General features: G+C 33.4%; 1 protein-coding gene across 1 annotated transcript; it reads left to right on the top strand.

The window, feature by feature from the left end:
- Positions 1-3552: 3552 nt before the first annotated feature.
- On the top strand, positions 3553-7021 carry LOC112099779 (polygalacturonase-like). The gene is made up of 5 exons (XM_024187251.1): positions 3553-3613; positions 5498-5946; positions 6078-6367; positions 6468-6696; positions 6797-7021. The coding sequence occupies exons 1-5, from the start codon at positions 3553-3555 to the stop codon at positions 7019-7021; spliced, it is 1254 nt and encodes a 417-aa protein (XP_024043019.1).
- Positions 7022-13588: the final 6567 nt, after the last annotated feature.

The following is a 13588-nucleotide window of genomic DNA, read 5'->3' as shown; positions in this document are numbered from 1 at the left end:
CACTCGAACTGTAGCTGGTTTAACTACTGGACTGAAAGTCTCAAAGTAATCAACTCCTGCTACTTGTTGAAATCCCTTTGGAACAATTCTGGCTTTAAACTTAGCAACACTACCATCAGTATTATACTTGACTCTAAATATCCATTTATTGTCAACAACTTTCTGGTCAGAGAATTTAGGTACTAGAATCCAAGTATTGTTCTTCATTAATGCATCATACTCATCTTTCATTGCCTGATACCACCTTGGATCTTCTAATACTTCTTCAACTGTATCTGGTTCCCTATTTGATAGAGTAGCACAATACACCTTTGGTTTGATTATGCCTGATTTAGCTCTAGTGATCATTTTGTGTGTTGGTTGATGAATAGTTTTCTGGTTTTGTGAAGATGTGTTGGTTGATATGTCATGTGATAAAATTGGATTTTGAGGTTCTGGTTGAAAAATTTGAGCTGATACAGGTGAATTGTTTGTAATTGGTGTTTGTGTGTAATCTCGAGATCCAAGTAAATCATATTGTTGATTTTGTTGAGCAATAATTGTATGATTAGAACTTGATAAAGATTGAGTTCTGTTACTGCTGGTTCCTGCTGAGAAAGGTTCTTCAAATCTGCTATCAGGAATATATGGCAAGGTAGACAAGTGAAAAACTTGTTGTTGGTTAAGTGATTTGACAGACTCAGAGACACAAGGTGAAATATTGGTTTTATCATCAAGGAGAGTTGAAGGAAAATAGGTTTCATCAAATGTGATATGTCTGACAATATCCACTTGACCTGAAGGATGAAGACATTTATAACCCTTGTGTGATGGACTATACCCAATGAATATACACTTGTTGGAATGAAAATCAAACTTGTGCTTATTATAGTCTCTCAAGAATGGATAACATAAATAGCCGAAACACTTAAGAAAACTATAATCTGCTTTGTGTTTAAACAAATTCTCGTATGGTGTTTGATTCTTGAGCACTGAAGTGGGTAACCTATTGATGTGAAATACTGCAGTATGAAAGGCATCCCACCAGTATTGAAAAGATAAATTTGCTTGAGCTAGTAGAGTTAAACCAAGTTCAACTATATGTCTATGTTTTCTTTCCACTGATCTATTTTAATGATGTGTATAAGGATATGAGTGTCTAAAAATAATACCATTTTGATTTAGAAAATCTGTAAACACTCTATATTCTCCCCCCCCCCCCAATCAGATTGCAACATCTTGATAGATGTGCTGAACTGATTTTCAACCTGAAGTTTGAACAACTTAAAGACTACTAAAGCTTCTTACTTAAGCTTAAGGGGATAAATCCATGTATATCTGCTATAATCATCAACAAAGCTAATGTAGTACTTATATCCATTCCTAGACAGAAATGGTGAAGGCCCCCAAAGGTCTGTGTGTATAAGCTCCAAAACATGAGTAGTTTTGGTATCTGTAGTTGCAAAATGTAGCCTATGAGATTTTCCCAATTGACAGGCTTCACACACATTATGACTAGAATTTTTGAGTGACTGCAGAGAGACTTTAGAACAATTATAAAACTTCAGCAAGTGTATTAGAACATTCAAATTTGGATTACCAAACTTTCTATGTAACAAGGTTAATTGATCAACTGTTTGAGTACAATTTGATGAAACAGAATTGAAACAAGCCTTAGCAAAAGAATCACATTTATTTGAGGTCTGATTGTTTCTATTGACAAAAGACAACATAGACAAAGGTTTATTTGAATGAACAACTGACATATGTGACTCATGAGATTGAGTATTGGGTGAACTGGGTTTAAGTTGCAGCTTGTACAGTCCTTTCTCAGAAAGTCCCTACAGAAGAACTTGTCCTTTCATTTTGTCCTTCACAAAACAAACATTAGCACAAAATTCAACAGAAATGTTATTATTTGAGGTTAGTTTAGATATGCTTAAAAGATTTTTAGTTATAGAAGGTACAAGCAATATATCCTTTAGCAGAATGCAGGTAGTTTTAGAACCAGACAAACGAAGAGAAGCATTACCAACATGAGTGATAGTTAGGCCTTGACCATTTCCTATGATGAGTTGATCATTACCTTTGAATTCCTCTCTGATATGCATATTGGTCATGTTGTTTGGTAGATGATGTGTAGCTCCACTATCGAAATACCAACTTTCATTAGCAAGCCCTTCAAAATTGGCCATATAAGCAGTTCCAGGGGAATATGGAGTATGAAAACCAGGCATGCATACAGGAGACATTCCATTGAAGACTTTTCCTTTCATCTGATGCATGTTTTGACCTATACTATAACCACCAAAGCTAGAGTATCCTCCATTGAAACCATTAAATCCAGAAAAATTTCTTAAAGGAAAACTTCTACCAGTGCCTGATCCTCTTCCACCATGATAATTGCCTTGAAAACCTCCTGTATAACCACCTCTTCTAAAGTTTCCCCTTGTTTGTACAAAATTACCATTGAACATGCCTTGTGCAAAATTAGCATTGAAAACAGTTTTAGCATCTTGCTCTTGTTGCTCAAGCCTAGGTTCATGAGTGAGCAACAATGCATATGCATCATCAAAATCCATTCTACAAGCAGTGATAAAAGAAGTTAAATCTAGATTGCCTAGTCCAAGACCATTTAGAATGTGCAACAATAATTCTCTATCATTCAAAGGACTCCCAGCACAAGCAAGCTTATCAACTAATGCTTTCATTTTCATGCAATAATCTTCAACATTCATTGATTCTTTCTTTAAAGTGTTTATTTCATACTTGATTTGAAGTACCTTAGCTTCATATTGTACTCCAAATTTCTTCTCAAGTGTTTTGCATACAATATATGAACTATCAAGATTAATAACAAGACCAAGTGTACCTTCACTTATTGAAGATAAGAGCCAGCCAAGAAGTGTTTGATCTTGTGATTTCCAGGTGATAAACTCTGGATTCTCAATCAGCTGTGTAGATCCCTCAGCTGTTCTTCGAGTAATGCACTGCTCTGGTTCAAATTTTGTTCCATTAATAAAACCTTCAAGTCTGTTGCCTCTTATGGAAGCTAATACTTGAGATCGCCAAATTAAGTAATTGATTCGATCTAACTTCACAGGAGCGATGAATGAAAAATTTGTTGAGCTTATTGAATTAGTGTTTGTGTTTACGATTGGATTGCTGGAGCTAGCCATATTGATCTGGCTCTGATACCATAAAGGAAAATCGTATTGTGTTTGGAAGAAAAAAAATTTACAGAGGAAAAGAATATTCTGGAAATGAATGTTTATTGTTTATTTCACTTAATATCAAAAATAGTAAAACAAAGTATTTATATCAAGCTCGTGAGCTTAACTATAAACTGTAACTAACTGCTAACACTAAAAACAGAAAATAACAAAAATGAAAGATACAGAGCACAATAGATATGTGTAACTAATAAGCTGAGCTGTCAATGATCTGGCACACTCTTAATCACTCTGCTCACTTGGCTTCATTGGCCACACTTTGCATTGACTGATCTTTGACTAAGCAGCTGAGATGTGCTTCCTTAATACAATTGATTCAGAAAAAAAAAAAAGAGGTTCAATGATTGATGTGCTTCTCTTACTTCTAAGTGGCACAATACCATTTGTGAGTTTGCTTGCACGTATGTTCTTCAATCAAAGGAAGCTATGTGAGCCTAAATTATAAGCACAAATCCCCATACAGTCAACCCTCCTCCTTCTTTATGTTATTTTTATTTTTTATTTCAAACATGCATCTCCATTTAAAGCATTGCATGATGTTTTAATGAAAACATCGTTTCATATCGCACCGTTCCTCCATTTTTGCTAAGCTCACATGCTCTGTAGGTTATATAAATATTGATTCCTTCATATTCTTTAAAAACAGCAATAATTATTTAAACCCTAAATTCATGGCAATATTTAGTTTTTGGTTTTAGATTAACAGCAGAGACAGTAAATATAAATTACTTCAAGAGTCCATTAATTCATGTCTTGAACACTCACATGCGCAGACAAATGTGTATTGAGCTTTTTGGTTTGCGACTGCTACATTCCATGTTTTGGGGCTTGTTACGGGCATTTTCTTTTCTTTCTTTTTTTTTAGTTTATTTTTCTCTTTTTTTAAAAAAAAAATTAAAGATAGATGTGATTTGTTGAATTCTGGCAATTACTCTTAATTAAATTTTCGAAAGGATATTATTGTATGTACAGAAAAAAATTAAACAAGTTTTCAACACCTAAAGAAATCCAACGTAATTTAATTCATCTAAACTAAATTTTATATTACACATGCATTAGGTTAGTCGAGTACTAGTAATAATAGTGGGTGATGGTTGGAGTTTCATGGGTGAGATTTCTAATTCCCTTATAGACTTTTATTTTTCTGAAAAAAAATATAAAAAAAATGGTATGATATGATATTCCAGGTGGCAGATATCAACATCATTTTGACTGTTACAAACTACTGCTAATTCTAACTAACTATAACAACTTCAGCTGATTATCACCTGTACAAGTGATTACATAACCACCAGGTGCCAGCTGGCATGCCATGTCATAAACTCTCAACCGTAAGCTGGAGCTGCTGCTATCCTCTGCTTTACAGTCTATGCTACTGATGTGAGCTTCCTTAATAACATATTCTTTTTTTGTTTTGTAAAACAATTTTTTATCTGAAAAATAAATAAAGAAATTGGCAGTCAAGATAATACAAGGGTCATTCTATGATGCTGCTATAAAAGTTACAATATTAATAGTTGCATAAGCATGAACCGTTCGATTTAATCAATGACCTGTAAGATTAGAAGTTAGATACTGAGGCTTATCCATATAATTGACTTGATAGCCCAAAGGGATAATGGAAATATATATTAACCAACAAATGAACAATCTGAATGAGTTTGCAGGCCTTTTAGTGGTTGTAGCATTTGACAAAATTATTAGCTGTGTACTTTTCGTTTATCCAACGTTAATTCATGCAGTATTTACAGGTTACCCAAAAACTTAGTCCGAATGATTTTTAGACCGTTTTATTTTGCTGTAACTTCAAGCAACAAGGAGAGATAGTTCACAGAAATGAACATATCGTTCCGTGGGAATTGAGGAGGCATTGGTCTTGTGCTCAAGGCAAACAAAGGGGCATAATTTTACATGGCACCAGAAAAGCAGAAAATGGATAAGCACTTTTTATCTGTTAATTTATTAACTACCTTTGAAATCTCTCATCTTACGAAACCATATGTGGACGTGCCCTTGTCTTATGTATGTATTTGTTGCTTCTGTCATCAAATATCATCCAAATTTCAGTTAAAGGGTATTTTAGTAAATTAAGATCGTATCAGTTAAGGCAAAAATCACTCCCGTAATTCTGCGCAGATTGCATTCAATACTAGTGTGATTTATATTTCTACAGTTCATTCAAATCCTATAAATACCCATTTAAATCTTTTCAACTTCACCCCAACTACTCAACGTCTCAAATCTATTTCTCTCATATCCATCAGTAAAGTAAAACTTTGAAACAGTGTCAACATCAATGTCTTTGCCTATTAAATTTTTACCGTTTCTTTTGATTCTCTTCTTTAGTTCATCTTTAGCAATTCCTTTGAGTTACAACGTGCTGAGCTTCGGAGCCAGACCCGATGGCCAGACTGACTCAGTAAAATCCTTTCTTGCTGCATGGGCTCAAGCCTGTGGCTCGGCCGAGGCCGCAACCATTTACGTGCCACCCGGGAGGTACTTACTAAGCAATGTTGTGTTTCAAGGCCAATGCAAGAACAATGATATTACCATACGTATTGACGGGACTCTGGTGGCTCCAGCTGATTATCATGTTATCGGAAATGCCGAAAACTGGATTTTATTTGAGCATGTTAGCGGGGTTTCTATTAATGGTGGCGTTCTTGATGGCCAAGGTGCTGGCTTGTGGGCTTGTAAAAAGTCGGACAATAGTAATTGCCCCAGTGGCGCTACGGTAATTAAGTTGAAATATCCTTTATATATCTGTATAGTCGTAAATTTAGTGGCTTTTTGCTTTCCATATTGTTTGGCTTCCTGCTTTAGTTATAATAATTAATGTTCCCTCTTTTGTACATACATGAGCAGACACTTCGCTTTAGCAACTCAAACAACGTTGTGATTAACGGATTAGCATCCGTAGATAGCCAGATGTTTCATATTGTCATCAATGGATGCAACGATGTGAAAGTACAGGGGGTCAAAGTTTCGGCCGCCGGTGACAGCCCAAACACCGATGGCATTCACGTTCAATCATCAAGTGGTGTTTCAATTTTGGACAGCAAAATTGGGACTGGTGATGACTGTGTATCAGTTGGGCCTGGCGCCACCAACTTATGGATTGAAAATGTTGCTTGTGGCCCTGGCCATGGGATCAGGTAAAATTAAAAAACATGATAATTTGTTTTTCTCTTTATTTTTGGTGGTACGTATAAATATTTAGTGCTAATTAAATTGAATATTGTGATTTTGTTGCAGCATTGGCAGCTTAGGCAAAGAGCAACAAGAGGCTGGAGTGCAAAATGTGACAGTAACATCTGTGACATTTACAGGCACTCAAAATGGAGTGAGGATTAAGTCATGGGGGAGAACAAGCAGTGGATTTGCCAGGAACATTCTTTTCCAACATGCTCTTATGAACAATGTCGATAATCCTATCATAATTGATCAAAATTACTGCCCTGACAATGAGAATTGCCCTGGACAGGTACGATATTTATTTATCACAAGTCTGTCGATGTAATTACGTAAATGTTGATGAGATTAAAATTCAACTCAATAAATGTTATTTTATTCTTTTTCAATAGGCTTCGGGGATTAAAATCAGTGATGTGATATATCAAGATATTCATGGAACATCGGCAACGGAAGTTGGAGTAAAGCTCGATTGCAGTTCGAAGAATCCATGCACTGGAATTAGCTTGGAGGATGTGAAGCTCATTTACAAGAATCAACCAGCTGAAGCTTCCTGTACCAACGCTGATGGATCGGCCTCTGGATTTGTTCTTCCAAATAGTTGCTTGAAGACTTGAAGTTGTGAAAATTATTTGAGTTGAAAAAAAAGAAGGGATAAGAAGCCGATCGTGATTATAATATTAAAGTAAAAAGATATAAGCAATAGAATTTTGCTGAAGTTACTAAATTTGTGATAGGTAGCCATTAAAAACAGAAAAAAATCATAGGAAGCCGATCATTATACTTTGAACTAAGGTTTTTCGGTGATCTGTAAAACTACGCCCGTTGGGCTTACTTAGAGGCAGTTCCTACAATGTGTTGAGAGTATCGCTGTCGCTTTCGCACGTAGATGTTCATAATGTTATGGAATATATTAATTTACTTTATGACAACTTCTATTTTTCAATTTCAGTTTTTTGTCCTTTGACAAAATATGCATATCCAAAGTAAGGCACAGAAAAGCCAAATGACATTACGGCAGACATTGGGGGTAAAGTCAAATAATGCTTGAAATGTGTAATTCACGTACTTAATTAAAGTGTAAAATCTTTTACAACCATCATAAGTTTCAAAAGTCATATTTAATCCAACAAAAACGAAAAATGAAAAAAATACAAAAGAAAAAAGAAACATTTGACTTTCTGGAGTTCTTTTTTTTTTTTTTTTTAAACGACACATTGTGTACATCGTGGGTCTTGATTCTGGGCCCACATCGAATAAGACAACCTCCATGATTGATATCAGCGTGTCTTGAACATTTCATGATGATGTTGAAAGCCGAGTGTCCGAAATTTCATTCAGCGATATGTCCCCGATGGAAGGACATAAAATCTCTTGGATAATTCCCCTTTATCACTTCTAATGCTAATTCTCGGAAAGCTATACCCGTTGCATTTTTCGATAATCTTCATCGTGTAAACAAGCTCTACAAAACTGAAAGATTAAAATGATCAGTTAGATATGACGTTTATTAATGTAAAAAGTGATCAATGGGTTAATTTAAGAATGCATATGTGGAGCAACATATCCAAATGCGCCTGCAAAATCAGTCCAATAGGACAAGTCTGGCTTGAGAAATTTTGCGATTCCGGAATCTGAAACATGAGCTTCATAATCTAAACCCAGCAACACATTCTTGCTTGATAAGTCTCGATTGTCAATTGGTGGGAAGTAATCATGATGCATATAACTCATGGCCTTAGCTACAGTTTATATCATATACATTCTCAGAGTCCAGCTCATGAATTCTTCTATTGTTGCATCATTGCTTGGAATTGTAGCCAAACTACCCTTTTCAAGATATTCATAGACTGAAAAAGAGTACCAGGATGTTAACAGAAGCTATAAAATTTCACAATATTTTGATACCATAATTCTGGCAATGCCTTGATTTCATTCAGGAATTCTTGTAGGACTAAAATTTCACTTGGAAGTGGTGATGAAATTTGCCAATCGCTACGATCTCCCAGATGATAGGTTGCCAAATGCATTGCTCAGCATCAAATTTATTCGCTGCACTGATGATTTTTTAATACGCCACTTACGTTTTAAAAATTAATATCGAAAGCACTCCTTGATCGCCCTCAGAACTTTCTTTGTTTTCTCTAGAAGTCCTCTTCATTCTTCTAAAAATCATTCCAATCATAAAGAATAAAAGAGCGAGTATTCCTAACATAGGAAACATTATTAAAAGCCATTTCTTTTTGAAGACATGTTTGTGAGTTACAAAGGCTTTGCAAGGTTGAAAACTGTAAGCGTCACCTCACAATCCTTGTTCCCTCATAATGCCTCCATGATCATACTAGAATCTTGTGTTGTTAGGAATTGGACCTCGTAACTCATTGTACGGTATGACACATGACAAGCTATGCTGAAATTCTAGCTAAGTAACCCAAGAGAGGGGTGAATTGGGTTTTTAAAAATTAAACAAATTAAATTACAAAATAATTTAAACTAATGCCTTAAGAGATTCAATCACAGTAAATATAACAATGAATAAGTTTAAAGAGATATGGGAGAAGAAAGCAAACACGAAATTTTTACATGGTTCGGCAAAACCCGCTTATATCCATGCCTCCAAGCAAACCGAACTTGATTGTTCCACTATTCAAGCATTACAATCCAAGGCTTCAGGAAGTTTGCAATTGACTTTTAGGGTGTCAATAAACATTTACAACTTGAGATGATCCCACACCTCCTTCACCAAGTGTTTCCCCACACTTACAATCACTCAATTTTGATAGTGAAATAGAAATTACAAAGAATGCACTCTCACAAGTGTATGTTACAAATGATAGCTCAATTATAAATTCAATGAATGTGTACAAGCAAGTAAAAGCTCAATACTCTTTAAAAAATGGCCAAAAAATTCGTATTTCAAAAGTGTTTCTCTTAGCTATTTATAGATTGAACGATAAAATTAGCTGTTGTTGACTTTCTAGGCATAATCGATTTGCCCTTTCAAGAAAACAGTGTATAGTTTGCTTATATGGCACTTATCCTTATGGTTGTAATTTGAAATTTTTGCTTCACGATTTTCTGCTTCAAGAAAGTAGTTTGCCACTTGATTCCAGAGAGTCATCTTGATGGATTTGGTTTGTCAGTTGCAAATAACAGTTTGTTGTCTGAGTCCAGTAAGTCATCTTGATGGAATTGGTTGGCCGCTTGCAAATAGCAGTTTGTTCTTTGAGTCTAGTAAGTCATCTTGATGGAATTAGTTTGTCACTTCAGCTTTATCGGTTTACCATTTGATTCAAGAGAGCTAATTTGATGCAATCAGTTTGCTGCTTCAACTCTATTGGTTTATTGTTTGATTCCAAAGAGCTAATTTGATGCAATCGGTTTGCTGCTTCAGCTCTACCAGTTTATCGTTTGATTCTAGAGAGCTAATTTGATGCAATCGGTTTGCCGCTTTCCTTGTAACGTATGCAATTTGTGTCTAGCAGCTAGTTTTACTTTAGTGAGCTTACCATTTGGATTATAAAGATTTAACGTTTAAGCACATAATAAAAGTTTTGTCTGAAAAACTTATGCGAAAACGCGCTTTATACTTAGAATTTGAAATAATATTCACATAATAAAATTTTTCCTTTAGAAAATACAAAGAAAACAATTTTGAGGACATCTTAAAATACTCAACATTCATTTTTTTGTTTTAAAACAAAATAAAGAATATGTGTATTTCCTATTTTACCCATGACTCGTGGTTTATTATTATCAAAATCAAAATGCTATATAACCATAGAGGTTAACAATCTCCCCCTTTTTGATGATGACAAAACACGTTATGTATTTTGAACTTTTATAAGAACTTCCCTGAATGTATGCATGTGTTAGAAATCAAACGGATTAACAAATTTCAAATTTTAAAACTCCCCTTGTGTGTGTGCGTGTGTATCCAAAATGTATTCTCAACACAAACACTTCAAATCATATTCATTAATTTGATTTCAAATTTTAAAACTCCCCTTGCGTGTGTGCGTCTACATCCATGTATTCTCGACACAAACACATAAAACATATTCTGAACATTCTCAATAATTCAAAATACATCTACTAAATGTATTCTCAACACAAACACTTCGAAACATATTCTCAACATTCTCAATACTTCAAAATACATCTACTATCTCCCCCTTCAACATCCTATCCTTTTTTCAGTTTTTTTTTCTCTTTCTCTCTCTTTTTTAATTTAAAAATAGATGTGATTTGTTGAACTCTGAAGATTACCTATATATACCTTAATTAAATTTTCGAAAGGATATTATTTTGTGTATTAAAAAATTAAACAATTTTTCAACAACTGAACAAATTCAACTAATTAAATTTATCAAAATTAAATTAGATATTTCGAAAGGACCATTACCGTGACATCTTTGATTATTATGTGAAAAAAAAATGTAAAGCTCCCTTTTGGGGTAGCTCGACTGACTTTAAATGCTTGCACCTCTGATTAGTCGACTTCAAGTAATGATAGTGCTTATTGATTAGCATTTAATTTAATGAGTGAGATTTCTCATTCCCTTTCTAATTATTTTAAGAAAAAGTTTATATATAAAACATGGCATACGATACTACAAGGTGGCATATATATATATATAGGGTAAAAGCTTGTTTAGTCCCTATATTATGAGGTTAGTGTCCATTTAGTCCCTGTATTTTTAAAAACACCTTAAAACGTCCCTGCTACTAAATATTGACACTTATGCCATTATTTTTAACTTGTTTTTACAATATTATATTTTTACAATAATATTTCTTTTTTGGATATTAATAAAAAATTAAATTATCAAATTAAACTCAAAAATAAAATAAAAACAAAAAAGGTATATATTAATTTTTGTGGAAGCTCACGTATGTCTAAAAATTTAATATCGTAAAAAATTACATTATCAATTTTTTTAGAAAAATTAATATTTTAACTCAAGAGTGTGTTCCACAAAAATTAATATATATTTTTTATTTTATTTTATTTTATTTTTTGGTGTTAAATTGGTAATATATTTTTTTCTTTTTAATAATGTCTAAAAAAATTATTATAATAGGGTTATTTTTTTTCTTTTTAATAATGTCTAAAAAATTATTATAATAGGGCAATATTATAAAAATAAGTTAAAAGGAACAAAAGATAATGGCAAAAGTGTCAATAATTTAATGGTAGGGATGATTTGAGGTATTTTTAAAAATATAGGGACTAAACGGGCACTAACTTCAAAATATAGGGACTAAACGAGCTTTTGCCCTATATATATATATAGTAAAACCTCTATATAGTCATATTATTGGGACTGGAGAAATTTATTCTTATAAAGAGGTTATAGCTTAATAGAGGTATAGTACAAAATTATTGTCTTTGCTTAATTATCCCTAATGCAAGTGATATAAAGGTAAATTATGTCATGTATTAATAAATTAATAAGTGAGTCAAATTCAATGTATAGACATTAATAAATTAATTATTTTGTTGACCAATTATTAAGTGCCTATGCTGACCAATTAATACATACCTGCAAGTTGAAAGATATGGTTGCAACTTTAAAGAACAAATCATTGTCACAAGTAACTTTAGAAAGATATTTTGTTCCATCTTAATTATTTAATGTAACATGGCATATATTTTTGAAATATTATTACTATATGGAAGTAAGTTTATTAAGATAGGACATACAAAAAATATAACTTATTACAATGTGGAGTTTATTCTTAATTATAACTGGTCCCAAGTTGGGATCACAATTTTTTATTTCTATGAGGTTATTCCTATATAGAGTACTCATATTTAGAGGTTCTATATATAGAGTAGTTTTCTGGTCCAGAATTTTAAAGTACGGAAAAGTTTGGGAAAACTTAAAAACCATGCGGTTTTAAAGCTTTTAGGAACTTTCTTGCACTTTAAAATTCCGGGTTTGAACATTTCTAATAAATGTATGTATGTGTGTGTGTGTGTGTTTGTGTGTGTGTGTGTGCATATATATATATATATATATGTGTATTCTAATCCAGGGTTTTAAAGTGTGAAAAGTACGAGAAAGTTTTAAAACTACATGGTTTTAAAGCTTTTTCGGACTTTCCAACACTTTAAAATTCTGGACTAGATACACACACACACACACACACACACATATATATAGCCTATTAGTCGATCATTTTTTATCCCATTTATTACTTTATTAATTAGTGAGTTCTATGCTAACTATCTTTTGGGGTTCACTACGCCTCTGATTATCTAATCTTCTTTTATTGTATTTTGCTTCTTTTTTTTTAAGTCGAGGGTCCAAAAGTTCATTAAGTGAAATGTTATTGTTGGTAGATGAAGATGAAATTGAGGAAATAAAATTTATTGGATGACTCCACTGTATCACTTCCAATGTTAATATTCCAAAGCTGTACGCATGACATTTTTCGTTAACCTTCATTGTGTAAGCAAGCTCTGCAAAGTGAACAATAAGAATGATCGTTTAGATATGACGCTCATTAATGAAACAAGTGGTGTCATATAATTAATTTAAGAATTTATGCCAGAGCAACATATCCAAATGTGCCTACAAATTTAGACCAATTTGACGAGTCTGGCTTGAGAAATTTTGAGATCCCAAAATCAGAAACATGAGCATCATAATCTAAACCCAGCAACACATTCTTGCTTGATATGTCTTGATGGACAATTGGTGGGAAGTAATCATGATGCATGTAATGTTAGGAAAATTGGTGGGAGAAGCAGACACGCAGCTAAGTTGAAATTGTAAGAAAATAAAGAACAAGCACAAAAGAGGACACCAAAAAGTACGTGGTTCGGCTTTTAGCTTACATCCACGGGCGAAAAACAGAAGGAAAATATTTCACTAGTGAGATAAGGATTACAAGTATTGTAATATTTTAGCTCACTACCCAAAACCCCAATACACCCAATCTCTCACTCACTAGACACTCAAGAGTTTATTAAACTCTTAAAACTCTCAACACTCAAGAAAGCAATGCTTCTCTCTCGATGGAATTGGATACAAGCTTTAGATTGAGAGCTTGTATTTATAGGCAAAACTTTGCCTCAAATGTCAAACACGTGGCCAAAACCTCAAGCCGTACAACTTACAAATTTCAAACTTTGAATTTTTCTTTTCTAATACCAAACATACGGCATCTAGAAT

The sequence above is a fragment of the Citrus clementina genome, unplaced genomic scaffold (assembly GCF_000493195.1).
Source record: "Citrus clementina cultivar Clemenules unplaced genomic scaffold, Citrus_clementina_v1.0 scaffold_3, whole genome shotgun sequence".
NCBI classification, from domain to species: domain Eukaryota; kingdom Viridiplantae; phylum Streptophyta; class Magnoliopsida; order Sapindales; family Rutaceae; genus Citrus; species Citrus x clementina.
Note: the sequence above shows the minus strand (reverse complement) of the source record. Positions and strands in the feature narration are given on the sequence as shown.